This window comes from Neodiprion virginianus, chromosome 4 (assembly GCF_021901495.1).
Source record: "Neodiprion virginianus isolate iyNeoVirg1 chromosome 4, iyNeoVirg1.1, whole genome shotgun sequence".
Taxonomy (NCBI): Eukaryota; Metazoa; Arthropoda; class Insecta; order Hymenoptera; family Diprionidae; genus Neodiprion; species Neodiprion virginianus.
Window position 1 is genome coordinate 23,236,359 of NC_060880.1, and position 27,866 is coordinate 23,264,224.

The following is a 27,866-nucleotide window of genomic DNA, read 5'->3' on the forward strand; positions in this document are numbered from 1 at the left end:
ACTGGAAAATTAATATACGTGTGACCATAATTAAAAAGAATATATCAATAAGTGCTAGATTTTTTCGATACAGCGATAAAACTAATCCTCATTTTGTACCGAGAATTATGTTTCTCGATTATGGTGAAAAATTAGCGTAGCTAAGAACCTTGCAAGCAACCGCAACTGGAAATTTCACTCTGTGTAATCATGACGTGAATAATATAACGTAGAAACAACGGGGACAACTCGGCAAAGCGATCCCTCTGGTATTTCTTTTGTTATTAGGGAACTTACGTAGGCAGTGTAAATCCTGTTAATGAAAAATTCAGGTGGGCAGAATGGGCGGTAGAAATGACTTTCTTACCTGTTGCAGTCAGTCGCCAAGTTCTTCGACTGTATTGCGTGGTCGGAGAACAGCTTCGGCATAGAAAACTTTAATTTTATTAGCCATGCAATTCCCGTTGTAATAACCATTTATTATATCAACAAATTCATAATTAGTCTGAGTTTGGTGGTCAGGGCGTCCAGCTTTCTAGCAGGAGACAAATGAAAATGGACTATAGATTATACAAGATTGAGGAGTAGAAAAAACATCGTGATTTTAGTCAAAAGATTATAAATGGATTTGTTAAACAGTTTACTGTAACTGTCATATAAATTAGCTAATTTTTTTACAACTATATAGTCGATGCATAAATATGCCATTGTGTCGTTTCATTGGTCGGAGATATCGATTTTTTTTTTTTTTTTTTTTTCTTCAAAAAATAATCACAACTTGCTTGAATTTGGGAAAATATCATTAGCCAAAGTTGAGTAATTATAATACCGGTTCCCTTAAGTCGATTAATTGGAAACCTGCGATGGAATAACATGTCTACATTTGATATATGATGATATTATTTGTTCTTTAATTATATCTTTTATTTTCATGCCTGCAGGTAAAATCTTCGGATCGAGATATTTTGTTGCTTAATTGAGCCATTAGCGCGAATTTTGTATAATACAATCTTAAACTGCTCCAAGCGAAGAACAAACATCAGTGATATGTTTAATTGCGAAATTATCGTCGTATTGGTATAAGAATTAAAAAAAGAGGGGAAAAAAAGGGCATAACGATTAGAAAAAACTATAATACCGTGTAATTAATAATCGTTTTGCGTACACAGGCGCGTAGGAGTACAAAAGGCCGTAGGTTAATCCGTGTAAAGAAAGAAGTCCGTACGGCAGGCAGTGCGATGAATGATGAAAATGATATTAATTATAAAAGAGTCGGAGGTAGACTCGTGTGCTTGTGGTCAGCTAGTAAGTATTTCTTATATCTATATACGTCGTACGTTATATGCGGGCGATTGAAGCACGTGCTTAGACTATATAGTAACGGTTTTTTTTTCACCTTTTTTTTTTTTTTTTTTTCTTATTATTATTTCTTTCACCAATCTCCGGTTCCAGCCGATCATTTACCTATTCTTCATTGTACATACAAATTGTTATACAGTGGGTATTGTTAACGTCAATTAAGTCTTGGTAGTCTTTTGTTTGCTGTGTTATTATTAAACGTTACGTTTCATTTTCAAAGAGCGTCAGGAGGCGAAACTGCTTCGTAATTTAATTAATCAATAAAAGACAATTGACAATATATACAGGGATATGTGTGTATACATGTGTGGATTTTAATTGATTGAGAAAGAAAACAGCTGGGATAGAAGGTTCCGTTAATGTGTGCTGTATAGTTGTTCAACGAATCGTCTGAAGTACGTAATACGTAACCCGCTTATATACGTCCGTATTACCGACCGAGGAGAATTATTGAAATTTTAAATAGCCGTTGAGACAAATGACGTTTCGGTATTTTAGACGAGAACTAAACGGTCCAAATGTTCCGGTAGCGTCTATTGCTATAACTGTGTATGGACATATCTTTTTTTCTTGGTTCACAATACGTGCTGATGAACTCTTACGAATTTCCTCGCTTTAGCCAATGACTTCTGACAGCTGGTCGATAGCGTTGGCCAAGACTAAATTACCATTGACGTCACACCCAGAGGTAAGAAATTTCAAATTTCGTGTCCCCAAATCTTTTATTCGAAAATGGAGAAAGGAAAGAAAAAGGATTTCAAACATCTCGGAGTCAATTTATATAAATTTATATAAATCTACCATGAATGGTCAAAATGTTTGAACTTTGGCGTTCTTTATACGATTCTAATGTTTTGGACTTATTTTGTTAACCATAGAGATCTCTAGATATTACCTACGAAAAAATGTTACAAACAGTTACCTCCAGAGTGTATAAAAATAGATTTGTGGAAGTAAGATTGAATAATGTCAAAATAAGCCCAAAAAGATTACAATCTGATGAAAAACCCTAGAGTCTAATAATTTCGAACGTTCCGGCTATAAAACCTTTCCTCAAATTGTTAATATCTTAGTCTGAGTTATTCAAACGTGCTTAGATTCACTTCTATCGAATATTAGATACGTTGTTTAATTCATATTCACTATTATTGTTAGTCGAAGTTGCATCGTTGGAGATTTTGCAAATGATGTTTTTTTCCTTTTTTCCTGCCTATTTATTAGGATCGTGGGTCCCATTCATCCTTAACCCTCCGCGAAAGAATAAAGAGGCACAGTTTTTTTTTTTTTTTTTACTGTAACGTTGTATGATTCACATGCGAGAGAGTGACTCGAACGAGCGTCGAGTGTATCGTGTATGGGTATAATAAGTATAGCGCAGAATACTGCAGTAGAGAGTATCTGATAACTACGGTTACCTTAAGCCAGGTCAACGATGCCCATACATGAGCAAGTGTACCTTGAAATTCTGAAAGGTAGCGATCCAGGACGTTGAATAAAGGTGCCAAATGTGGCGTTGCGTATGAGTAACCGACTCCGCGAGGTACGGGCTTCGATACGGGGAAATGTTTTTTCAAATCCATCCCATCCCATTCTCTCATCTTATCCTCTGATTACCCCCGAGAACAGGCGTAACGAAATATGCTTATCTTGAGCTAGCGTAGGTTTTCTTTTTCTTCATCTTAGCGGTAATTCAAATTACAGATTTATCGAAGGATTCCTGCTGCTGGTGCGATTTTATCTCTATTTTATTTCCATTTCCTCTTGTGCTATTTCATATTTCGATGGTGTTCCGAGTAGGTATTCTAGGCTAAGGCTGTGAACGTTAGAAAATCTTTCTCCTGGCTAGTAACCGTGAACTAATTACGTGTCTGCTATTAAGTAATTATACTCTCCTATCGCTTACAGCAACTACAACTCATGCCAGAGAAATTTGATGGTCAAAATCTAAAGCTGTTCGACTAATTAAACCTTTCGTTTGTGATCGGTAAAATAATTAAGTGGGTAGTAAAATAATGGTTTATTAATGCCTGTATAAATATTTTATTCAAAATACCTAATTTACAATATTTCAGTGGTATGAAAGTCAAGTTTGTTGTAAATCCCCCCTCCCGATAAATTCGTTCTTAAGAAGAAAAAAAAAAAAAAATTAGTCATCTTAGAAAGCGGTACTTTGATGATCGAAATGATGGTAAATTTTACCTTGGCAATCGAGGTTGCCGATATTTCGCAACGTAGCATAATTCTATTGTTCTGTTTGTTAAGGTCCGAATATGCTTTGAGCGGTAAAGACACTAGGGGCGCGATCTGCAAATATGGACTTCGGGTGAATGACAGAGTTTAAAAAATCAATATCGTTCGTTTTTATACTTTGACACATTCAATACTCGTTGTGTCAAATTACCAATTTGAGAATTCCTGGTAAACAAATGAACTTTTGAACCCAATGGAACTGAAAATTTGCGTATAACTACTTGTGACGCTTATAACCCGATTACGTAAACTCGTATTTTTAAGGCGCAGGTCATAATATCTACCTGTGTGTGAATCATTGTAACGTATTTTAAAAAATTTCACCTATTTCCGGTGGACGCTCAACTCGAGGGACTGCAATCAGAAGGATAATTGATTATTTATAAACTGGCCATATTTGGACGTTCTTACGATCCAACTGATTAACTTTTTTTTTTTTTTTATGGTACAAGACTTTGTCTATGAGTCACCTCGCGCCAAAAACTTGAAACACAAACCCTTGAGCGCAATGCTGATATAATAATACCTAGGTTACTTTTTCTCGTTGACATTGAGCATGATTGAAAACATATGAAGCGCAATTCGTGGAGCCTTTTTTTAATTTAACAATCGTCACCAAAAGACAAATTGGCAAAGCATGGGTTAATTTTCAGCCATACCGATTTCGAGTTGAGTTGAAAACGAAGGAGAAAGAAACGGTTTTTTAACAGGTTTCGGTTAGACTTCAGTGGCACAAGTTTCGAGGTAAGTTCGGCAGCGAACTCGGAGTGAGCCCTGGTTTCTAAATAGGCCCATGAATATTGAAGAACGGAGAAACGAATGGCGAGTCGCGAGAGAGTGAGACAGGAAAGAAGATAAGCGAGGTCGACAAGGTACCAGATATGGTTGTCTCCAACCACACTGGCGCCATATATCTACTGCCTACGATTAGCTGTTAGTCCTCCAACATCAATGACCGTTGTTTGCTATAGCGGGTTTCCTTCGAAAAAGTCCGAGGGATTATCGTATTGTAACAAAGAAGAAATGGTAAAACAACGCAGGAATTCGCGAAGTTAGAAGGGATCTCGGAAGGCAAATTCGAGCAAAGACTTCTCAGAATCATTCGCATTACACAATGTTTCATAATTGTTCATTTCTTTTATGCTCGTTTTAACGTTAATATATATCTACCATATTCGTTCGTAGTAAATTTTTACTCTTTTTATATTCTCTGATTAATTAAATAATTGCAACGTATCTTAAGTTATGAAAAGCCAAGAGAAATGTGGGTTTATGGTGCCTCAAGTTCCTACTGCGATTGTAGGTGGCGCTGATGAGCGTATAATTACAACGCACCTTACATGCTGAGGTTTCAGTTACTGGGCTTCTGTGGAAGATGAAACGGAATCGAAACTATCCTTGCCATCGTGGTATTCGTCGTGGAATAATACTGTACATGTAACAAGTGCTGAAAATGATGTCACCGCCGGAATAGAATTCCAAGCGTATCAACGACGGCCATGTTGATTTTGTGTCAACGTTTCAATTCACCTGTCGAACATTTCATAAGCTATTTTCACGGAACTACAGACAGTCTGTATTAGCCGGCCTACGCTATTTATCTCCAAGATATTTGTATAATCTAAATAATTATTCAATGGTTCACACCGATGCTTGGAATTTCTTTCATTTTTCTCCGCTGCAAGATTATTTTTGTAATGTATTATGAGCATCGGTTGAAATACACGAATATGGCTTGTCATTTTTTATTTCAAGTGTATAAGTTCAAACGGCAAGTTGTTTTGTATAAAAGTATTTCTCGTAGCGCAATTAAACTCCAAATTTGTTGTTAAATTGTAAGGAAAAAAAAAAAAAAATGTTTTTTTTTTTTATATTTACACGTGTCGCAGACGCAACGCTCTGACTACCGAGAGTGTTTGCTCAGTGAAAGGTACGACCTACTCGTCAGCAAAGGCTGTCTCGAATCGGAAGGACTGAAATACTCGTGTGACGAGAAAATTTGAATTGATCATTAGCCAGTGAGATTTTATCTCGCCCCTTTGAAAGAAGTGTTCACGATTGAACAAGACGAAGAAAAAGAAAAAATCAAAGGAAACAATTTATGAATCGATTACGCGTTACAGCATCGCGCATAATTTATAATTGTAATATGTTGAGCACCGATTTTGCTGCATATTTTTACTCTTACGACTTTTTCATACGTGATTCAAATCGCGTTAGAGTCTGTCCTTTCGGATATTCAAATTTTTTACCAGTCTCTTCGCACCGTGACAATGTGCTCACGGTTATTACCATAATCCAGACATGAATTCAACCTTTAGTCTATTGATGATCTCCCGCTGTGTGCAGGTGCCGCAAATAATTGTTATACAGAAAATTTTGTTTCGACAAATTGTTTTCCGCCTTTGACCAAAAGCCGTTTACAGTCTAGGAGCGAGCCGTTTGAATATAAGTGTTTATTTGAAAATGTCGTTAATAAAGAAGCGGGATTGGAATTAAAATTGATCACACCTTACGAAACCTGTTTATAATATATATGTACGTAAAAAAACAATCTCCAACATGAGTATGCAGCAGGCGAGTTTAACTTGTACGAGGAATTTTGTATTATAATAAAACCTCTTCAGCCGTTTAACTTCGTTAACGTTTTTCTGGCCTAATAGGTGTATAATATAATTAAGTTTAATATTATAAACCACGCTTATATAATGTGATCTTTAAACTCACATATAAACACTCTCTTTCTCTCTGTTGACACTTATGATTTGCAACCTTGTTACCATCTGCTTTTTCTACACAGTGAAATTATTATTTAAATGAGTATATACCCAGTTGGTATCATCATCTGTTAATCTGTCAGCGAGAATGCATAATTACAGTAACTAGTGGTACATTTTGTAAACAAATACATCGTCGTAATGAATTGGAGATTATATAATTTGCTTAATGACTGACCTGCACTTAGTAAAGACATGACTAACGCACCGTTTGAGTTTTTTTTTTTTTTTTTTCGAAATGTTAAACATTACGTATGCGTGCGAACATTTTTACGTTCAAATTACCACATTAAAATGTTGATCTTAGTCTTAACGTTTAAATTTATCCTAATGTACCGCCATACTATATACTTAGCAGAAATCTGTAAATATCGCGATACGATTTAAATGTCAATTCGTGAATTTCATCGAAAATTTCGATTGTTTCAGACCTTCAAAATTTTCCCCCATTACTCACACTTTTACATTCGACTTCGGACCATCAGCAACCACATGCTAAAATCAACATATATTTCTCAACGTTTTGGCATCGGATCCGGTTTTGGTCCAACATAACGAGCTTTTTTTCGTTTTCTTTCCACCATAAGTCAAAAATACCATGAATGAGAAAAAACCCAACCGTCGATACAATTCGTTGGACATTGTAACATATATATACAATATATATATACATGTATATATATATAATTATATACACACACACACACGCATATATGTATTCTATTTTTAACCACTGACTCGTGCGAGCGGTAAGTGACGCAATCGTGTTCTCTTGAAAAGTAGCATTGCGCCGAGTATACTTACCATTTATGGTAATATCATACGTAACATTGAAACACTTACGTTAATAAGTGTCTTATGCCGCATGTAGTACCTACCCTACATCCTGCGGAATCCTGCGGTCATCCTGGAACCTGCATCATTATTCGGCGATACTTTTTATCTCAAGGCAGCTTAATTACAACGCGGCTCAGTTCGCCATTCGCCAATGCCTCTAGGTGGTTCTTTTCGTGGTTTTAATCTGTCTCCATTCCTTTTACAGGTTTCGAAAAAATCCCTCGATTATCCCCTACCAATTTTTACTTCGCCAAGTGTTCGAACTGTGTTTGAAAATATTCGGTTTAAACTTTTATAGTTAGATGTAACAAAGTCCTGCAGGAATTCTGATTCGCACAAATAGTGACATCATAATTTATTGTCGCACCTGCAGGTTAAGATAGTTTTGCAGCTGCGGTATGAAGGAATCTCGTGTTTGATTGCAGACCTGCTGAACTTTAATTCGCAACGCAAAGATGTCAGACATGCGTGGCTCATGCCTTGTACTTCTTGTCTTTCTAGCGCTCTCCGTCTTTCTCTCCTTGAATCTCTAGCCACGGGGCACCGAGCTATAACCTTGAGCTAAAATTCGCTAATCTTTAGTCTATATTAATTGTCGAACCGACATGCACAAAGCTAGTGTGTTTCGCACGTCGTCAATAATAAATAATTGTATATATACGTGTCAGTTCTTCTTATTCTTATTATTCACTAATATTAACAGGATGCACTTATTATTTTACGTCTCTCAGCAGTTAGCAACGAAATGATCGATTTGAGGTTTAGAAGATTTTGAATTTTATTTTTGCTATGAGGTTAAATTCCGTAACCGCAATTGCAAGGTTTGTTTCCAGTGTTTCATAAAAATTTGTTCATCATTCAAAGTTTGTTTAGGTTCACAATGTGAATAAATTGTACGAAAATAAGGAAAAAATGGTGTCTGAAACCGGGATTCAATAACATTTTTTCACCCGCTGTTGCGATTTTCGGTCCACTTTTTGCAACGAGAATAGTACAATTTTCGATCTTCTGTATTCTGGGACTTGATCCTCCTTTAAGTAACGTGCAAAAAATTCGTTTCTGCGAAAAAAACATGTTTGTGATGTTAATGGCATCGGCTGTGGTAATTTATTTTCGTATTTCTCTTCAAGATTTGATTTTGACCTGCCGATGCCCGCCGTGCTTGGCTCACTCGCACAATGTGGGCGACCGTGAGTAGAATTATGCTGAAGAGATCTTGAGTCAGAATTCTAATAACCTGAGCTCTGCGCCATATTCTGCGCTTTGTAAAGCTTAGACACAGAATAAAATATCAACCGATCAAAAATGATTGAAAAACGAATTTTACAAGATCAGTTAATTTCAGCCAATCCATTTGTTTGTCACAAGTTTTTATTCACTAAATTGGTAGTAAAACCAGAAGACAAAATATCATTTCTTCCATTAATATAAACATCTTATCGCAGGTACATGCGATGTATTTTTTCAACATTCACATGAAGCTGAAAGCGCTTTAGTACAGTAAAAAGAGGCAAGTGTTCAGTTATTGAATGACGGCAACGGTGAGTTAATGTTAAACGCACGTTACATATTCTCGGATTGCACTTTTGACGTCGAGCTAATTAATTGGTTTTATTTGCAACGACATTTGTCGAGCACGTTCGTCATTGCACTTGACAGTTTATCCGTAGCAAATAATTGCCGTGCTCATGCTCATGTTCCTGATCTTGTCATACGTTGTGGCTTGAGTGAAGCGGATGAGTAGGAATTTACCTCGGTGAAATGTAAATTAAACGATAACCGTACGGTGAATAAATTTTATCCGCAGGTATATAGCATATTTTATTATACCTGTTTATTTATTTGCATAGGTTTTGCAAAGCTCAAATGAATATTATTAGCCGCTCCATTTCTTAGTGTGATGCTGGAAAAATATGAGACGGTATTATCGTTCCCGTGTAGAATCTTGAAAACGATCCCTGAAGATCTCCTTCTTTTGCAAACCAGTTTAGCCAAAAAGTTGACCACTCGTGAATATAAATAGCATTTTCATACGACGAACGTTAAAAGCCACAAAAATGCCTCTTCGTGATGCGAGGCTGTGGCTTAGGGTACAACAATAATCATTGTAAGGAATCCAAAGCTTCGTCATACGGAGTTCTTGGAATTGAAACAATTGATTTTTCTCTCCAAGAATTTTCACAAATAGTTTAAGATTGAAAAAATAATTCATTTGCTTTTCGTCAAGCTCCCATTTTTTTTTCCACCACATTTAGTTTTCTGGGAATATGGAGTTGGATGTCGATTTGAAATTTTCACGAGTTCTTCTCTCGTGGAAAATTTTTGTTTCAGAGGTGAATAGTAACAAATGGTAAGAGACGTACTAAAAATCCAATAATTCCATCGTAGCTTCATCGTTTCTCGATCAATAGAAATTTGGCCATCATGACCGAGATGAGGTTTCGTATTCTTCGTTATATAGACTTAACGTTGGTAAAATATATTACAGCTGTTTATGGAAATGTCGACTTACACATCATTTTAATATTCTTCACATGTCTAAGAACAGGACAGTACAAAAATCACGTAACCGAATATGTTTGCATTGCTGCTTCCATTTTTAAATTAAAATTGACTATTGGTACAGTATAATTTTTGGTACTTTACATAGCCTCGTTCGATCATATGATATTTACTCTTGATTTGCCTCCGACAAATGTCTGATCTTTTCTAATTTGCTTGCGTTTGCAGGTGTGAGGAGGCATCCCTGAATCGGCGGTAAAGATGGATTCACACGTCGGTCTTGACTACATAGTCGAAAATCCTGATTACTGCAGTAAACTTGCCTCGGGTAAGTCAAGGATCAAACATTACGCGTATACGAATTAAAAATATTCACGTCTCGGTATTGCTAAACGAGCCAAGATAAGCCAAACACTCTTATCGCGAAAAGTTCAACAAACTCGGCATTAGAATCGGTAGCAACAAGTCGTAAACACTCCGGTAAACAAAATCGGGTTCGTACTACCAAAAGAGAATTCTTGCGCTTCGGGTTTCACATGAGTTGAGCGTCCGCTCAGGCCTAAAGAGACGGTCTCATTAATCAGCGCGCAAATATTAAGAATACGCTTTACATGTGTAATATATTTATTATTCACGCAGCATTGAACACGGCGAATACTTCGGTAAAGAAGCAGGTTGTGGAATTGCTGTCTGCCCTTTGCGTTTACAGTCAAGATGGACGACAGAGAACGATCGACACTCTCCATACTTACCAGGTAAATTGCTTTTCCTTTTCATCCAAATTTCTCAGCATCGATTGGCGTAATGTGATTTACTTATTTTTTTATTCTGATTAGCATTGGTTACGTTTTTTATTTTTATACCATTGATTAAACAGGAACTGAAGAGAGAACGGTATCGGTTCCGTGTTGTTGTGGACGAGCTGCAGAATGCCACAGGTGGCGATTATCGAACAGCACTACTTGCCTTCATCAACTGCTTGATCATCTCCACTCCGATACTCAAAGATCGCGTGCGAATACGAAATGAGTTTATCGGTAATCGATAATTATAACCTTCATTTTTTTCAGTAATGTGCAGGCGCTTGGAAAAAAATCCTTTTCCGAAATGTCCTCAGATTTGTGTTTCGAGTATTTCATCCACGTTTCTAATCGATGAAATTTCGATACATTACATTACTCTTATCTCTTTGGCAAACATGTTTTTAATATAAATATGTAATTGTTGAAGGTCTCAAGCTACTGCCGATACTCAACGAATTGCGGTAAGTTTTTATTAGTTCTTCGAAAGTTTTTTTTTTTTTTTTCTTAGTACTTAGAGGAAAAAAATTGGAAAAATTGGCAGGCGATATTGTTTCGCATATACTTATTACACGTGGTGTAATATGCAGGCAATTTTCTTCTCTATTATAAACACAACTGGAATCGCGTTATTATTATTATATTTAGCGGAACAGAATCGCTTGTATCGTGTTACCGGTATTATATTACAACTTACAAATTGCATCATTCATTTCTTCTTAATCAGTTAAATACAATGCTCGGTATAACTTTAAGCCACTCGTGAAACGGTAGCAACCCTTTTTTTTTTAATTTTATTTAGTTACATACTCGTGTCACATGAAATAATCACACAATCAACCAACGATACTGCTATTTTACACCAAAGTAATCAGGGATTGAATTTTTCACGTAGCGCTTGATCATAATCTTAAATTGAATAAAAGTTGGCAAAAAAAACAAATAATTATCCGAAACCTTGGCAGCGATAATTTTTCGATTTTACATGAATGATAGGAATTTTCTCCTTATTACACATACATCTATATATCCAATCTCGTAGAAATAAGTTTAAAAATTAGCTGCAGTGCTTGAAATTATGAATGTACAGTAATGTTCATTAGCAAGACATAATTTGTATGGAATCGAGCTTGTGTTTTTTTTCGGACCGAAAACAAGTTAGCCGGAATCCCACGGCATTAATGAACATTACTCTACACGTCGATTTTAGAATCACGCAACCAATGCGGTGCAGTTACCGAAATTTTATTAATTCTATGAAGCGATGCGGTCTTAGGGCTAATAAGACAAATCTCCCAAGATATATGTATAGGTATAACTGACATAATTGCTTATACTAATGTTATCGCCGAGTTGAAGAACCTGGAGAAATATTTCATTGCGCACTACTTCCTGCCATCTATATTCTGACAAGCCAATTAGTATATATACGGGCTATTAATATTAATACTTGAACGTAATCAAATCATACGTCACGATACGTGTATGGTATTCAAACATTCCTTGCTTTCAATCACTCCGCGTTACTGCGCTTACGGAGTGACATGTTTACAAATGGAGAGAGGGATTAAGAGCGCAGATTTTACGTTGTGTACGAGTGTTCAATTTACACGGAGCCGCGTTTCAGGCTAATTAGAGTATTAGACTCGCAGGCCGCAATAGCTGACCATAGGTTTAGGTCAATGTTTAAAATCACATTAATCGGTCTGAAAGCCGGTGTTCCTCGAAAAACTCGGATATTTAGGACACGTGAAAACTGTGCATAGATTACCTCTTCTTAGAAACTTCTTGGGCGTTTAAAAACTCGCGTCACTAATTTGTTAGCATAATTATACCGTAAAACAGTTTAGTTGGAAATATTTCGATGGATGAAAAATTCTCAAAAAAGCCTAAAATATTGTATCGATGTTATTTTGTTCAATTAAAAAGAAAAAATGATCAATCGTAGTATAGCAAATCGTTAGAAAAAAGTATTTAAAAAAAAACAGCCTTACTGTGTTGAAATAATAATAAAATTTGTTCTGCGATTCATAATTTATTAATGAAAGCGTTAAGAACTAATAACGAATGTGCATAACTTTTGCGCAGGAATGCAATTCGAAATCACACCCGGCAAGGTTTGTGCAAAAATGTGGATGTGACGAGAATGTTGAAAATTTTCGTGATCAGCCGATCCAACAATTCTCTTCAATTTGAATAAACATATGTAGCAAAAAAGTCAAATTTTTTATGATATAAGGAAAAACCTAATAATAGAAAACTTCGCGCTTGATTTCCAACTTACGAAGGATTGGATTTCTGAAAGATACTAGTTTGGTCTTCGTTTTGAAATTCGGAGTTTGATAAATGCTCCATAATTGCCAAACTCACTACACTCAAAATGGCGTACTTCCAAACTTTTGACGCGATAACTTGACGGAAACCATAAATTTGATTTTTAAGAATTTTTATACAAATTGTATTTTGATATGGAGTATTTGCAGGAACTAACAATAAGATAATCCATGTCCTAACTGGAAATTGTAAGTTATAAATTAAAGACGTGATAGCATTGGATGAATTAAGAATTTCAGCACGTCTTTAAATTGCAACCCACAGAATCTAGTTATAGTTCGGATTTAGAATCGTTTTAAATCCTGTAAAAACTACGTAGCAAAATAAAATGTTTACCAAATATCATAAAAGTAGCATGAACAGTCTCAAAGTTATCGTGCGAAAAGTGTTGAAAAACTTTGTTTCGAGTAAAACGAGTACCTACAATTAAACAATTACGGACCATTTTCCAAATTTCAAGCTCAAAATGGAGATAAAACTAGCATCTCTCAGCCGTATAATCGATGCTTATTTGCAAAATTTTCGGCTTCAACATCAGCTATTCAAAGGTGACTCAAAAATCGAGGGTGGAAGGGCCTCGTCATTCCCGTTAAGGAACGAACAGGTATCCAGGGAACCGCGGGTTCTCCGAAGTGATAGAAAAAATCGAATTCCTTCCGTACAACGCAATGAAATCGTCTTGCGACGGCGTACTAAAAATGAGATAGGATAAAATAGAATAGATAAAAGGAAGGAAAAGGAGCAAAAAGCGGCGTGAGCGGACCGTTTGGGCCGCAGTGTACGAGAAATAGAACCAAATCCACTCCACATTCTTAGTAACGTCGATTCCTTTAGTAAGTGTGTCCCGAATTAACTTACCGCCTAGGCCTCGTCCTCGGTTAGATACGCATGCCCGCGCGTTCTCTCCGTTCCTATACCTAATGCAACTCGGGCCGCAACTGCACAAGAGCATTATAGCCGCGTCTGCATCTGCATCTGCATCGGCAGCATCACGTCGCATTGCTGGAAGACTCGCGAGAACCGCGAACTACTCGCGATGCTACGATTCCTATCCGGACAGTCATCTCTAATCTTCCAACGACTTGATACGTTCGGCCGAGACTCGCAGTTTGTTTGCTTCGCCGCAGGAGCACCGGTCTGCGTTTTCTGGGTTTACACCCCGGTACACCGATGGTACATATAACCGTTACCCGTTTTTCCAATTTCATGCGTAACAGTTGCGGATAATTGGCAAATTTTACATTCACAATTCGCTTGCTTTGTATTTCGATTATACGGACAGTAGTTGCAGGCCGTCCTAGGAAACTCTTGTAATCTCACCTACCGAAGTTTCGATTGATTCGTAAGCTGGATCGAAAACTCAAACTATCGCTAACATTGGGCTCTGATAATAAGTTCTTGAGGGATGAATGAATTTATCTTGGTAAGTCGATAACTCGAGGCTTCGTATATTCGCACTCATTGATATTAGTTTTTACTTGTAGTGAATCGGTATTGGTGACAACTTGAGTTTTCGATCGGTACTTCGGGTGAGTTGTTTCTGAAATGAGATATTGCGGTACGGTTTGGAATGTTTCGTAGCTTGGAAGAGTCGTTTTCAGACGCGTGTTCATACACCCGTTTCTTACTTGTCACTCTACTTCTTTTCCCAGATTTGACCGTCTTGAAAGTACATTCGTGAAGCACAGACTTACGGTTTTGACATGTGTGGCTTATTGTGGAGTCTAACGTGACACTTATCCACTAGACTGATTTTGCATATATTCCTAATTTGTTGTTCGTGATTTCTAAATGCCTTCACTGACAATGCAATGTGGAAATATATTACACAAGGTGCGAAGGTGAAAAGGAAGATTACAACATCAACCAGAACCCGTGCAAATATACTTATTTATCCATAAAACTCAAGGCATTGAGCACCTCGAATCCATTGCTCGGGAACGTTCAATACTCTAGAAAGGTAGCCCAGATCTAGCGTGAGCTTTAATACTTTATTCACTCTTGATATAGACTTTGATAATTAGCCGTATTAATGTTACACTTCTATTCCGCGTGCAATGAAAATTTTCCCAAATTGGATCGAGCTGAGATCTAAACCGCCAGACACCCGATGGCTTTTTGCCAGCTGACTAGATTCGAGTCTATGGGATGAGTAAGGCGTCTATAGAAACCTCGGAACTCGCGCGTACGCAAGAATAAACACCTCGGTTCCTTTGAAGGTGGAAAAGAAATCATGAATTGGCTTCGGTTAATTTAGATTTAGAACCCGATTTTTCACCATTCTCTCTCTTATTATAAACGATTTAATTTCTCACTTAGTTTCTTTGTTACGACTTCAGTATTCATGATCGAAAGTCGGATTGATGCGTTAACACAATTTACGACACGCGCGTAACGTGTCGTCTTTACGAATCAAGTAACAGGACACTTTTGACTTATGCAATTGGTGTTAAGGAAGATAATTGAGTGTCACGATTATACGTATGGAGCATACTATTTTTGTCTCGTTTGGTTTAAACATTTGAATCGTGCAGAAGGATAAGTGCGCGTCCTTGACGATTAGCAAAGCAACTCTTTAACGGATTTCCTCGCCGAATTACCCCGCTCTGTATAACAATATTCTAGAAAAGAATCCAGTCGCGTGCCGGATCTCCAAGTCCAGCTGGATGTCTTTGACGAACAACGAGAGAGTGACGAGGAACAATCTCTTCAGGGTCCGTCGGGCATTGACTTGTCCTCTCATTTGGATATCTTCTACGCTATACTGAAGCAGGTACTGTGTTCAGATTCTGACACCCACATTCCGATCTAACTGGACTGCGGATTGCACCGTGATTTCAATATTTCGTGCGTACAGATTGCAGACACTCCACAAGAAATACCATTTCTTAGTATCCTGCAGCACTTGCTCCGTATAGACCCTAAGGAACCCGCCAGTGACTTAGCCTGGGACACTGCGGAAACTCTGGTACACAGAGCGACTCTTTTGGAGAACAGAGAAGACGCGACGAAACTTCTTCGATCACCTAGTCTGCAGGTGCGTTGTTACGTAAAAGATGAATTGTTCCGTACCGTTATCTTCGCAAGGCTACACATGCTCTTGCCTTATTACACTACATAATTTCGGGGAATATGAAGTAAAAATACGACTCGGTATGTTGACCTGCTTTCGACAATCTATCATTTCACCGGCATGTTGTTCATTCATCGAACCTTCACACCACGTTCTTGTTCCTTGGGGATTAAGTCCGACGAAGCACCGCACGCTCGACTATATTCCGTACCATTCTGTTCTATCACATGGTTGTCACTCGGCTGTCAATCACTATTCAGTCCCATTACTCATTCGTTGATTTCACAATCGTTGGGCCACTTTCATGCATTACAAGTTGGTCAGAGTCGCAAAGCTATAGGCGAGGCAGTCGGTGTCTCCGAACGCACGTGTTTCGCATTCGCTCGATCGAAGAATGACAGGAGAAAAATCGGCGGCTACGCCGTCCGGGCTTTCCAATCCGTCTGAAACCGCGACCGATTTTTATAATTACCGCTGTATTAGCAGACAAATTTATGCTGCTGGGGTCGCGGTGGTGACCAGACATGCAACTCGTCACGGAAGACCTCGGCGCCTCCACTTCCGCCGCTTCCGCCGCCTCCGCCGCCTCTACCGATTCCAGGTGGGCCTAGTGTCGTCATGGACGTGGTACCGCCGCCGCCATTGCCACCCCTTTTACTGGCGGAAAACAGCAGCGGCTGTAATCCAGGGCTGCATCGACCGCCGCCAGTTCCACCGCCGCTCCAGGTTCCCCAGGTGGCAAGGTCCAGAACCCCAGAGCCGCCAAACTACAATGCCAAGCTTTTGCCTCAGCAGGAAATACCGACACCGAAGACCAAGATGAAAACCATCAACTGGAACAAGATCCCTAACGACAAGGTCATCGGGAAGAGGAACATATGGTCACTCGTTGCTAACAACCATCAGAATTCACCGATGACTGACCTTGACTGGGCTGAGATGGAGGGCCTGTTTTGTCAGCAGATGCCACCCATGGTCGCTCCCGCTACTCTCTCTACGACTTTCGCCGCGTATGGCGTCGACACTGAGAAAAGACGGAGAGAACCTTCCGAGGTAATTATATCAGTTGGTTGGATGCTTATGGATATTCTCTTTCGTTATGATAATACACAAGTTACGTTTTCGAGTCATACTCCGGAGTTTCGTCAATTGAGTCTGGCTGTTGATCAGTATCTATCGTACACACTTTTGGAAGTAAAGCTTACGACGGGTGACTTTGACCTCTGGGTCACCGATTTTGTTCACCCTTTGACAGCTGGTAGCATACGTTGAGAAGAATGGTTAACTGTGCAAATGAGATGGAACAATTTTCAAATGCTATGTATACTTTCCTTTTTTCGGAAGCATACTGTTTACGAAAGAAATCAAAGACCCGAACACTTTGCTGTTCTCTTGTTGAGTATCAATTAGTATATTCGATTTGCTGCTTCGAAATGTGAAAAATTGTGCCATGAACGCTTAAAATGCATTTACTGAATCTTTGAAGTAATAATTGACGAAAAACATTCAGCGATGTAAGTAATTCACTGTGTCTATTCGTGACTTTGACAGATCACGTTGTTGGACGGAAAGAGGAGCCTGAACGTGAACATATTTCTAAAGCAGTTTCGGAGGTAAGTCTGGATTGTGGATCAGTCATAAAGTAAAGAAACTCTACTCACAGTCACAATTACATTTATTAGCTCCAATGAGGATATAATACAGTTAATAAGAGAAGGTGGCCATGACGACATTGGCGCAGAAAAACTGCGTGGCTTGTTGAAGATATTGCCCGAAGTTGATGAGTTGGAAATGTTGAAATGCTTTGACGGTGATCGATCGAAGCTTGGAAATGCAGAGAAATTTTTTCTTCAACTTATCCAAGTGCCAAAGTATGCGATATTTATTATCCAAGTATCATATCACGTCCCGAGATGTTAGTGGGAACACTTCTCTGACTGTTTACTTTAACTTGCAGCTATAAACTTCGTATAGAATGCATGCTGTTGAAAGAGGAGTTCGCTGCAAATATGAGCTACCTTGAACCAAGTATAAACTCCATGATCCTCGCTGGTGAGGATCTCATGACGAATAAACCGCTACAGGAAGTTTTGTACATGGTTCTTGTCGCAGGAAATTTTCTCAACTCTGTAAGAGTTCGATACAATTTTAATTCCAACAATACCGCCAACAGATGGAATCAAATTGCCGAACGCTATTGAATTCATCTAAATGTCTGAAAAAGACCAGTCAGATACTTAATTAAATTTTTTTATTAACAGGGTGGTTACGCTGGAAATGCTGCAGGTGTAAAATTATCATCGCTTCAAAAGTTGACGGAAATACGTGCAAATAAGCCCGGCATGAATCTGATCCACTATGTGGCATTGGTGAGTAAAATATTGTATCAGCTGTGCATGACGATCTTGTCTTGTCATGAGATTCTTATATTATACTAATGTCCCAAACGATAACAGACGACAGATCACTTGAAGTTAGTCCAGTTGAAAGCATTTTGACATTAGATACATTTGTTTACGTAATGAGCCATGAGGTGATTTGACGCATTTGATGCAAGTTCAAATTTGGTACAGCATGTTCATGGAAGACTGTGATCGTATCGTATTTAGAAAACCTAATTCACATCATGATTCTAGAAATATTGTAGGATGTTAAGACAGTTTTTTTTTTCGACAGCAAGTGGAGAAGAAGAGAAAAGACTTGTTGTGTTTCACAAACGACATGAAGGCTTTGGAAGCTGCCACAAGGTAATGAAGAGCAATTTTATTTGATAAAATTTGAATGGGAGATACCGATGATAAGTGTACATTTGTACAAAAATGTTTTTACAATAATCGTATCTACGAATAATGACCATAAAAATATTTTATTGTTTTTTATAGGACTACTGTAGAACAACTGAGTAACGAATTCAACTCTTTGGACACAAAAATAAAGAATATTAAAAACCAAATCAATATTCCGAGTACTGATCATGACATTCAGGAACAAATGGCACCGTTTCTCAAGGTTAGCAACAAAATAGCGTTGCAGCAAACGACTTTTAAAATATTTTTTCAATAACTGGAAATCCATTCTAGATTGCTGAACGAGAAATGGCAGCATTAAAAAGAGATATGGAAGAACTTGAAGGGGTACGTAGAACTCTAGCTGAGTTTTTCTGCGAAGATATAAACTCCTTCAAGCTAGAGGAATGTTTCCGGGTATTTCAACAGTTCTGTCAGCGATTTAAACAAGCGATCGCTGAGAATGAACGTCGCCGAATGCAAGAGGAACAAGCAAAAACCCGGCGAAGACAGAGGGAACAACAATTAACAGCGAAGAAACGTTTACGTGAGATATTTTTACCAGCATTGTTGCAGTCTACGCTATTTAATAACAATTACACAATGATAAAAATTACTGTGCAGTTTCAATCCTTGATTAGTAAACAAATGTCAAAATACTAATAGTTGGTTCATTTGACTGGCAACAGTTTCGACAATATTATTGTGTAATAATAGAATCGCTTCGTGTTCAAAAAATCCAAAATGTTATTTCATCCGAGTCTGCAAGTTTAGTTTGGAGAAATGCAAAAACAGTGATATTATTTGGCATTTTTCTTGTACAGTTGAGCACTTGACCGAATTTTTGTTTAAAAAATATCAGTATAAATCAGTGTGGTTTTTTGAAAAATATTAAAAGCAAGTTTCTGCTGTTACTTTGTAATTGTTTTAAAGATTTTCAACACTAAGATAGATGACTTATTTTTCTGATAGTGAAAACTGAGTCGAATTTGCAGATAACAGTTTTGTATCCCCGCGAGACTAATAAAATACTAAAGGTAAAATTAATCAGTGTTCAAGTACGCGATACCTGAAATCTTAATAAGCAATACCGGACCAGCTAGAATTCGTATATGTCAACATCTTGAACGATTTCATAAGAACAAAAATCACCAGCACGATAAATATCAATTGGCAATGTTGCAATATTAGAATAACTACTATAGTACCTCTAATCTGTTAATATTACATATTTCCGTTGAATTTGTTTACAGTATGTAATCAAGCTGAAACCCCAGGTTCAGAATCAGAGACGAATATAATTGACTCTTTGCTATACGACATTCACGCCGGATTCCCGCTGAAACAGATCAATCGAGGTGACGTCAAGGTGCGTACGTCGATGGTATTCGTTTTATCCAGAATGCAATTCTGGAATATACCGAATACCAGCCAGTTATTCTTTAATTGCTTTTAACTAGGTGAGACGACTTCAAAACGGAGGTGTCACGTCGGAGGAGGATGTCTCTCTGTCGGGAGCTCAAGGAATTCGTTCCCGAGTTGGTTCCTGCTCTGGAGGACCGGACCAGAATATGGGCAAAGAAGATACTTACTCTCCAGGTAATGAAAGCACACGACCACGGCTTTGAGGTAGTTTTTTTTTGTCCGAGTATCCTTTATCGCGGTTTTGGCTCGAATGCACAGATATCACTCCTAACGGAAGCCTCCGCCGTCGACGAAGTCGAGTGCCGTCTGAAGAGGACGAAGGTAACCTGATGGACTTCTTGAGGACGTCTGGTAACGATAACATAAGGGATCGAAAGTCGTGGGGAAGTCTCGGTATGTTTATCTTGTAGCGAATGAGTTTGCCTAAATCATATAGAAATGGCAATACATGAAATGCTCGTCGGATTAATAAACTGCCGAATATTCTTTAGATCGATCCTGGGCCCGCAGAGCTCGAGGACAACCACGACGCGGGGATCTGTTGAATGCAGATTTCTCCGGAGATCGTGAACGTCCAAACTCGCCATCGCCACTCGTGGAAAACAAACCATTTCTACAGGAAGAAGAAACGAAGCCAACCGGGTATAGCGACAATTCCTCAATATAACGACCGTTACAGTTTTGCACTCAGCCCTTTGCAAGTTTTTTTTTAATCTGACAGGCATTCGATGCATTAATTGCTCAATGAGATTCATTGAAATTTTTTTAAAATTGCAGAAGGGCATGGCGGCAGAAAATTGAAGCATGGTTATCCGAAAATGAGAAGGAAGAACGAGCCGGTGAAGATCTTCAACGTCGAGCACGTCAGCTACAGGCAAATCGTCGATCATTCGAAGATTCTGGTACGAATTTACACTCCCTAATTAGCTTCCATAATTTACAAAGCAATTTTCATTGGTCGACAAATTACACGTGGTTACTTTTTCGATGTTTTCCTGTAGGTAGCGAAGGCAAAAGTTCGACGATGAATGTCGTATTTGAGGACAAACCAGTGCAGCAGGAATATACCAGAGTTTATTCCGACTGGCGTCCAAATGTCGAGGAAAGCGACGTGATGAGAACCATGGAAGCCATAGAAGGTGCAGAATATAAACGATGTAACGTGCAACACTGCTTTGTGTACCTGTGCTAAATGGTTTTTCTTTAACTTTCAGAAGCCCAACCGCAAAGCCCTCAAAAGGACAAGTCTCTCTGGCGAAAGTCCACATTGAATGTGCCAAACAGTTCGGAAGAAGCTGATCCCCGATATCTGAAGAGGCTCAACTTAAGGTCTAGCATGGAAAATGTTCTGGCACCAAGCACTTTACAGGTAATCATGAAAATGAACCCCTTAATAATGGTTCGCGGCCTATCACACGTGTTGCTAACAAATCAACTGATATTTCAGGCGATAAGAGAAGAGGAGCGTAAAAAGAACATAATCAGTTCTGTAGCGAATTCACAAACGCCTGATGATTTGACGATATACATTCGCCAGCCGTACTGTGCGCCCACGAAAACATCGACATCTGCAGAAACGAGCGATCACTTTGAACAGTTGCAGAGCCAGCAGAGTCAGAAAAAGAACACGAAGCCTGGAGGAAAGAACAACACCTCAACAGACGATCAAATAAGTGACAAAATTGAGATTGATTCGGATAATATTGAGACACCCCCGGCGACGAGGCGAGTGTTTAGCCCTCCTCGAGAAGTAAAACCAGTGGAGAAAGAGCCGTGCCGCAGAGAGCGGTGCAGCAGTTCATTGCAGGCGCGAGAATCGAAGGTTCCACAGTTGAAGATAACGAATCCGCCCGTAGATCAGGGGAACGGTCACTTCGATCGGTACTCGGCGACGCGAAGGACGCGAAGATACAAGAAGAACCAGGACGCGATTCTTCACAAGGAGAACAAGCCGGAAATCGAGTCGCCAACGAACGAGGTGCCTCAAGAAAAGCCGCAGAGGCCGAGGTCGCTGTTGTTAACGTCCGAGGACCAAAAGACCGAAGACTCAGACCCGCTGCTACGCATATGGCAGAGCAGATTGCAGCAACGAAGCGCGGGGAAAAAGGACGAAATTAACACGGCTCTGAAGGAAATAACCAAGTCCGGAGAGGACCTGCAGCATCTTGCGCGGACTCCATCGAATAACGTGCAGTCGCAGAGGGCCAGCCTTCGCGGAAGTCTGGTCATGCAACCGGCGCCGATAATCCCGGTAACGAACACCGTGCTGAGCCCCGTGATGCAGGAGACCCGGCCACGCGAGCCTTCGGTGATGGTGGTCGATCAGGCGAGGGCCATTCCGAACCGAGAACGCAACAGAAGCATGATTGACCCGAGCCAAGTGAAGGAGGCGTTGCGCGTAAGCGCTGAAGCCTGTCTGACGACGAACGAAGATAACAAAATCCAAATAAACGAACCAAAGCAGACATCGATGTTTAAGACTAAGTTTATTCCGGACATAAGCGTCACCTCGAACCCGGTCAGCAAGGCCAAGGTGGAGCAGGAGTTCAACGACGAAGGTTTCGAGGAGACGCAAAGTCTCGTTTCCGAGACGCTTAGCCAGGGTACTTCGTCCGGTGGTAATTACGAAACAGACGCTCAGGATTCGGCGCACAATTCATTGCCGCCCAAGATACAGCGTGGCAACGACGAGACCGACGACAGGAACGTCGGCTCCAAGGCCAAGGCCGTTAAACAGGCATCAAAGCTCCAGTCGTACGCCCACCGCACCGCCTCTATGAAGCCCAGAGCCGAAAAGACAAGGTACCCGCCAAAACGAACGGGGAGTCTCGAGCGGGCAGAGACACCGAAAATAAAGAACTCCAGGAACGAGGTAGAACGATCCAGCTCGAGGAGCAGCCTCCGCAGCTCGAGGAGCTCCCTCAACAGCTCGACGTCGGTCAACACCGTTCGCAACATGGCTCCCAGCCATCACCAACTCGGTGGATACACTTCCGCTATTCGGGCTCTAACTACGGATCTTCGAAAAAGCCCATCCATGTCTCCGGTTTCACCGGTTCACAACAACGGTGTAAGGAAATATACAAATCAGAGGACTGGAACGAGCAGGATTCCGGCTAGTCGGAGCAGCAGCAGTGGCAGCAGCATCGGTCCTGCTGTACGGAGTGTTCCGAAGCCCGCATTGGTAAGGCTGATTCACAAAATAAGTATTCGAATAAAATAATTATGCTGCATTTAGCGTGCCATGGTGTTTCACCTTTTAGGGCAAACTGCGGCTCTCTACTGAAAATGATCATGTCTTGAATCATATGATGTTATTACCGAAATAAACGTGTAATTTATTATATGATTTTTGATCTAGTATATTTGATGATTCCTGCTTTTGTAATTTATTACGTGATTTTTTATACATTTTTCTCGAATTTACAGCATAAATAATATAATAAATTATACGTTGATTTCGGTCATAACATTTTATGATTTATCAGATGAACATTTTCGGTAGGGCAAGTATGTAATTGAATTGCAGTTATTATTTAATTTATAACTGTAGAGAACCGAGAAACCGTTACTTTATGATTCATTTTCCTCTCATCCATTTATATACACCATTAATAAAAATGTAGGGTGTTCGGTTTTGTTTCGAATTGACGCAGAAACAACTGATCCAATTTTGACCAACCTTGACTTAGTGTGTAATACAAACTCACAAAAGTGGCCTGCAATTTGTTTTAAAAATTTACGCCTCAGAGGATGCAACGTTAATTTCACTCACATAACACGAGATCGCTTGCCTGACGACTGTGATCGTAGTCTTCACTACTATACATGAAATTGCTTGTTAGGACTTCGGTTATTCGAAAACTGTTGGGCCGTTTTCCAAAATTTTTTCTCTCGGTTAATCCATTAGTACTATTTGACTGTAACTCATACCTTATTTTATGTGATCAAGCTTTTCGAGTTATTCTTTTTACACATAATTTAATATTTTTATTGATATCGGTTTTCTCTTTCAAATGTACCTACTTATTTTTATTCTCAGAATAATAAGCTTATTATATTTACGATTTACGTTAGTTACAAAAATCCAACTATTTTATTCGATAGCAGGGATTTATTAAAAATTGAAGGATTTGACAAAATTTGAAATAACTTCAATTACACTTTAAATTATGGTGGGTTTAGACAGTATTAATTAAAATAAAAATGTGAATAAATTCGTAGGTGAGTGCGTCGGATTCTTCGAAGGGGAGTAACTTCAGAAATCGGCCGGTGGTAACATCTCGCAGCAGCAGCAGCAGCAGCAGTATAGAGCCTCATTCCCAGCAGCAAAGTCGCTTAACTCCTGAAAGGCTTGCAGGAACTGGTCGAAGCCGATTACTGCAGCCTCGAGCTAGTAACATCGTGCAAAGTCATAGTTTCATGCGGCCGACAGCCGCTAGCGTTAACAAAGGCTCCATATCAAATCTTCCCAAAAGTATAAGAAGCATGGCTAAGTAGTTGAAGCAAATTTATTATACTTCGACGATGAAAATGTATATTCATTATATTATACGTATAAGTACGTTTAATTTGACGTGAATAGTATTTCATTTGTTTTTCTTTCTTTTTTTTTTATTTTATTTTATTTTTTTTTTTTTTTTTGTTTGCAAAATGCATTTCTTTTGTACATGTATTTGACAATAATACGGATATTCGTCGTTACTGCACCAACGTGATGAGTCGGAATAGTCATAAGAAAATATAGGCATATACCTACATGCATGTTTAGCTATAGGAATATTATATATAAGTGAACAAAAATAGAAAACTTAACAATTATTCTATATGCATGTTATATAGATAAATTCACAAATGAACATAACACGAGCATACATAATTTAACATAAAAATATATATATTTTGAGATATTTAATTAGAATATATATATATATAATGTATAATGCATATGTATTTATCGAAATAATAATTTTTAACTTCGTTTTCAACTTTGTTAATACAATCCGAGTGATTCTCGTTATCATAGTCAGTGAATAAAGTACAGCGAACTGTACAAGGTAAATCTTAGTCACGGGTTTCTATATTATCATCGGAGCCTTAAACGGTGAAAATATGAACGCTATTTGCGATTTTCGTTTATTTCTGAAATGTGAATAATTTCTTGACGCATTGATTCAAACGAATATAAGGATCGCATGTGGATAGTGCGCGGTTAGACAGAATGTAGCGTGAACGTTGCAAACCGTTGAAGTGTTCAAATCTCAGAGCGATCGATAATAATCGACGCTGCCGCGTGACTTGGAGAATCGTCAGTTCGGTTGTCCTCACTTCTCATCGGACCGCCGGGCAATAAACACGCGAGGTAGGTACCTGAATTTGGCAGCTTACGAGTGTTTGCGAATACGTAGAATTTGGTCGGAATGAGTGTGAGGTATTGGAATTTAATAAATAGATGCTACCATGACGGAAAGTAGGAATAAAGGAAGGGAGGGAGGATGCCGGAAACGTACGTATTAACTATACTTATGATCAAACAAACAAAAGTGCATTCTGGAATCATGTAAACATCCGCCATTTTGATTTCGTATTTCCGAACTGGTATCCAATTAACTCAGCGACTTAAAAAACTCGAAACAGGTTAAAATTCTTAGCCATTAACTCGATCGTGTACATACAAATGATGTTATAACACTGTCAGACAAAATTGGCTTGTTTCTGAAGAAATAACTTACTCATAAATGAAAACACTTTTGCTCAGACATAGCAATGCTGAAATCCTCAGAAATATATGTTTAGAATTTCTTTTATAATTAGTGGCATTGGATCTGTGGGACAATGGAAATTTCTTGGATACTGATGTTTCAACAAAATCCATTCAATTCGTTTATCATACTTTTGTAAATAGAATCGAATGAAATCAGATTTTCAACTTTGCAATGCCACAGCAATTCAGCATATGAAAAATTTCAATTATACGTAAATTTTAATAAAACTAGATAACAGAGTATAACGCATATACATAGAAAATAGAAAATAAAATAACAATAACCATATGTGAATGACATTTTATAATATTATCACGACTCAGATTTTTCATCTGCGGTTTCTTCTTTTATTTGAAGTTGAGGCGCACATTCCATAGAGTTCATGTGAACTGGTGGTGACATCCTAAGAGCTGGATTAGCCACAGCTATTATGTCATCGCCCCGCGATGCGATCACCTAGCAATAAAATTTCGGGAATCACGTCAATTATCCAAACCTCACAACAATTTTTTCTTGGACTCGATCGGTGGATTTTACAGAGTTTGAAGATGTCAATGAATAAAAATGAAACTTGGACGTTTGCTTATAACGACGATGAGGGTGGTAGAAAATAGAGTTGTTTTTGTATACCTATTTCTTATAAAGTTGTTAGCGATGTTTGTTTGCAGTTTATTTTGACTTATTTACTGGAATATCGAGTAAGGTGCAATACCAAAAGCATATATTATGCATACCTTCAAGTTGAAGTCATTCTCTTCGTTACTATTATCAGCATCTCCCTCATCCTAGAAAAAATAAGTTGAAAATTTACATTAACCTTCAGTATGATCAACTAACAAAACGCTGAGAGTCATTTAGCATTAAGAAACCTGCCACAAAAAGTTTCATTCTAGTTGACAATGAGATGTATGTGGTATTAAGTCATTAGGACAATTAAGTCAACAAGATTCACGACGTCATCGATGAATCTCATGCATTTTGACCTCCTGAGTACAAATTTCTTTGTAGTTTTTCGAATAAACATGTAATTCGATTTTGAATTGTTTTTTTTTTCTTTCATTGATCGAACGATGAAGAGCAAAAAAAAAATCTGAAAAACTACAGATAGCACGAGTACATCAACGAAAACATTTTAATCTCTTCTGCTTTTACCATATTTTGATATAAAATACGACCAAACGTCTGCATGTAGCTAAATCACTTTTAATTTTGTTCATCCTTGATTGATAATGTGTTTGAAATGCGTATTTTTTAAAAATCGCAAGCAAGGAAAGAGTTTTTTTGTTACAAGTTACAGAGAAATTTATATTCGAAAGGTCAGAATGTGATATCTATATAAATACTTTTCTTTTGAGGTGTTTACAGTTCCCGATGTCCGAATTTTTGCCGATTATGTTCTTCCGATGGTTAATCGGTAAAAAACTTTAGTAAAAAAACGATTCGAAATTGTATAACTTGTTTCTTCTAGACCACCCGTACTAGAAATATAGCGTTTTGCATAATTAAAGGTTCAATAAAATGTGCTAAAAAGTAAACTTACTTGCAGAGATGGAGGTGCATCGTTAGAAAAGGAAAACTGAGTGTCCGAATCACTTGCGTCTGGACTTGCATTGAATACGCCGTTACTCTTCCTGTGCCAAACGGGACTGAAACATCACAATTGACCGCGCATTAAACATCACATCTGGAGTATAATGGATATGGAACTTCAAATAGAGCTGATTGATGGTAAGTGCAAGCTGTTTTATGTACGAAATAATTGCTATATTATATAGGACATGTCACGTGAACTATGTATTGATATATTTTGACACCCTAATCAGAGAAGTAACGAATTCGAAGCTTGCGTTTTGCATTTATAACCCAAGATTACAGTTTCGGACTAGAAGAAACTGTAACCTTCGGACTTAGACGGTATACAGATTTACAAGTTGCGAAATATATACACAATTACAGAGTTTTCGGGATTTTGGGCTCCC

At 38.4% G+C, this 27,866-nt stretch overlaps 2 protein-coding genes and 1 long non-coding RNA gene across 6 annotated transcripts in view; 2 read left to right on the top strand and 1 right to left on the bottom strand.

Annotated features, from left to right (window-relative positions):
• LOC124303888 (uncharacterized) overlaps positions 1-24,707 on the top strand; it is a 32,982-nt gene extending 8,275 nt beyond the window's left edge. Inside the window, exons 2-24 of one of the 2 annotated variants that reach the window (XM_046761701.1) lie at positions 9,933-10,032; positions 10,344-10,459; positions 10,582-10,741; positions 10,935-10,968; positions 15,464-15,611; positions 15,696-15,875; positions 16,395-16,964; positions 17,463-17,524; positions 17,594-17,782; positions 17,869-18,040; positions 18,173-18,280; positions 18,588-18,658; positions 18,794-18,920; positions 18,992-19,244; positions 19,951-20,066; positions 20,158-20,296; positions 20,381-20,515; positions 20,614-20,764; positions 20,900-21,024; positions 21,124-21,261; positions 21,337-21,491; positions 21,570-23,306; positions 24,347-24,707. In XM_046761701.1, coding sequence (XP_046617657.1) covers positions 9,966-10,032; positions 10,344-10,459; positions 10,582-10,741; positions 10,935-10,968; positions 15,464-15,611; positions 15,696-15,875; positions 16,395-16,964; positions 17,463-17,524; positions 17,594-17,782; positions 17,869-18,040; positions 18,173-18,280; positions 18,588-18,658; positions 18,794-18,920; positions 18,992-19,244; positions 19,951-20,066; positions 20,158-20,296; positions 20,381-20,515; positions 20,614-20,764; positions 20,900-21,024; positions 21,124-21,261; positions 21,337-21,491; positions 21,570-23,306; positions 24,347-24,622 — 5,229 coding nt within the window. In that variant the 5' untranslated portion in view covers positions 9,933-9,965 and the 3' untranslated portion in view covers positions 24,623-24,707. The remainder of the gene's footprint in view (positions 1-9,932; positions 10,033-10,343; positions 10,460-10,581; positions 10,742-10,934; positions 10,969-15,463; positions 15,612-15,695; positions 15,876-16,394; positions 16,965-17,462; positions 17,525-17,593; positions 17,783-17,868; positions 18,041-18,172; positions 18,281-18,587; positions 18,659-18,793; positions 18,921-18,991; positions 19,245-19,950; positions 20,067-20,157; positions 20,297-20,380; positions 20,516-20,613; positions 20,765-20,899; positions 21,025-21,123; positions 21,262-21,336; positions 21,492-21,569; positions 23,307-24,346) is intronic. The other variant, XM_046761702.1, reaches the window with a different exon arrangement.
• Positions 24,708-25,443: 736 nt separating this feature from the next.
• LOC124303893 (uncharacterized) overlaps positions 25,444-27,866 on the top strand; it is a 51,495-nt gene continuing 49,072 nt past the window's right edge. Inside the window, exons 1-2 of the long non-coding RNA XR_006908018.1 lie at positions 25,444-25,484; positions 27,434-27,615. This is a non-coding gene — a long non-coding RNA (uncharacterized LOC124303893). The remainder of the gene's footprint in view (positions 25,485-27,433; positions 27,616-27,866) is intronic.
• LOC124303890 (NGFI-A-binding protein homolog) overlaps positions 26,082-27,866 on the bottom strand; it is a 35,420-nt gene continuing 33,635 nt past the window's right edge. Inside the window, exons 9-11 of one of the 3 annotated variants that reach the window (XM_046761704.1) lie at positions 27,428-27,533; positions 26,622-26,672; positions 26,082-26,343 (exon numbers count right to left, since the gene is read on the bottom strand). In XM_046761704.1, coding sequence (XP_046617660.1) covers positions 26,200-26,343; positions 26,622-26,672; positions 27,428-27,533 — 301 coding nt within the window. In that variant the 3' untranslated portion in view covers positions 26,082-26,199. Of the gene's footprint in view, positions 26,344-26,621; positions 26,673-27,427; positions 27,534-27,866 lie in introns of those variants that run through there. The other 2 variants (XM_046761706.1, XR_006908014.1) reach the window with 2 other exon arrangements.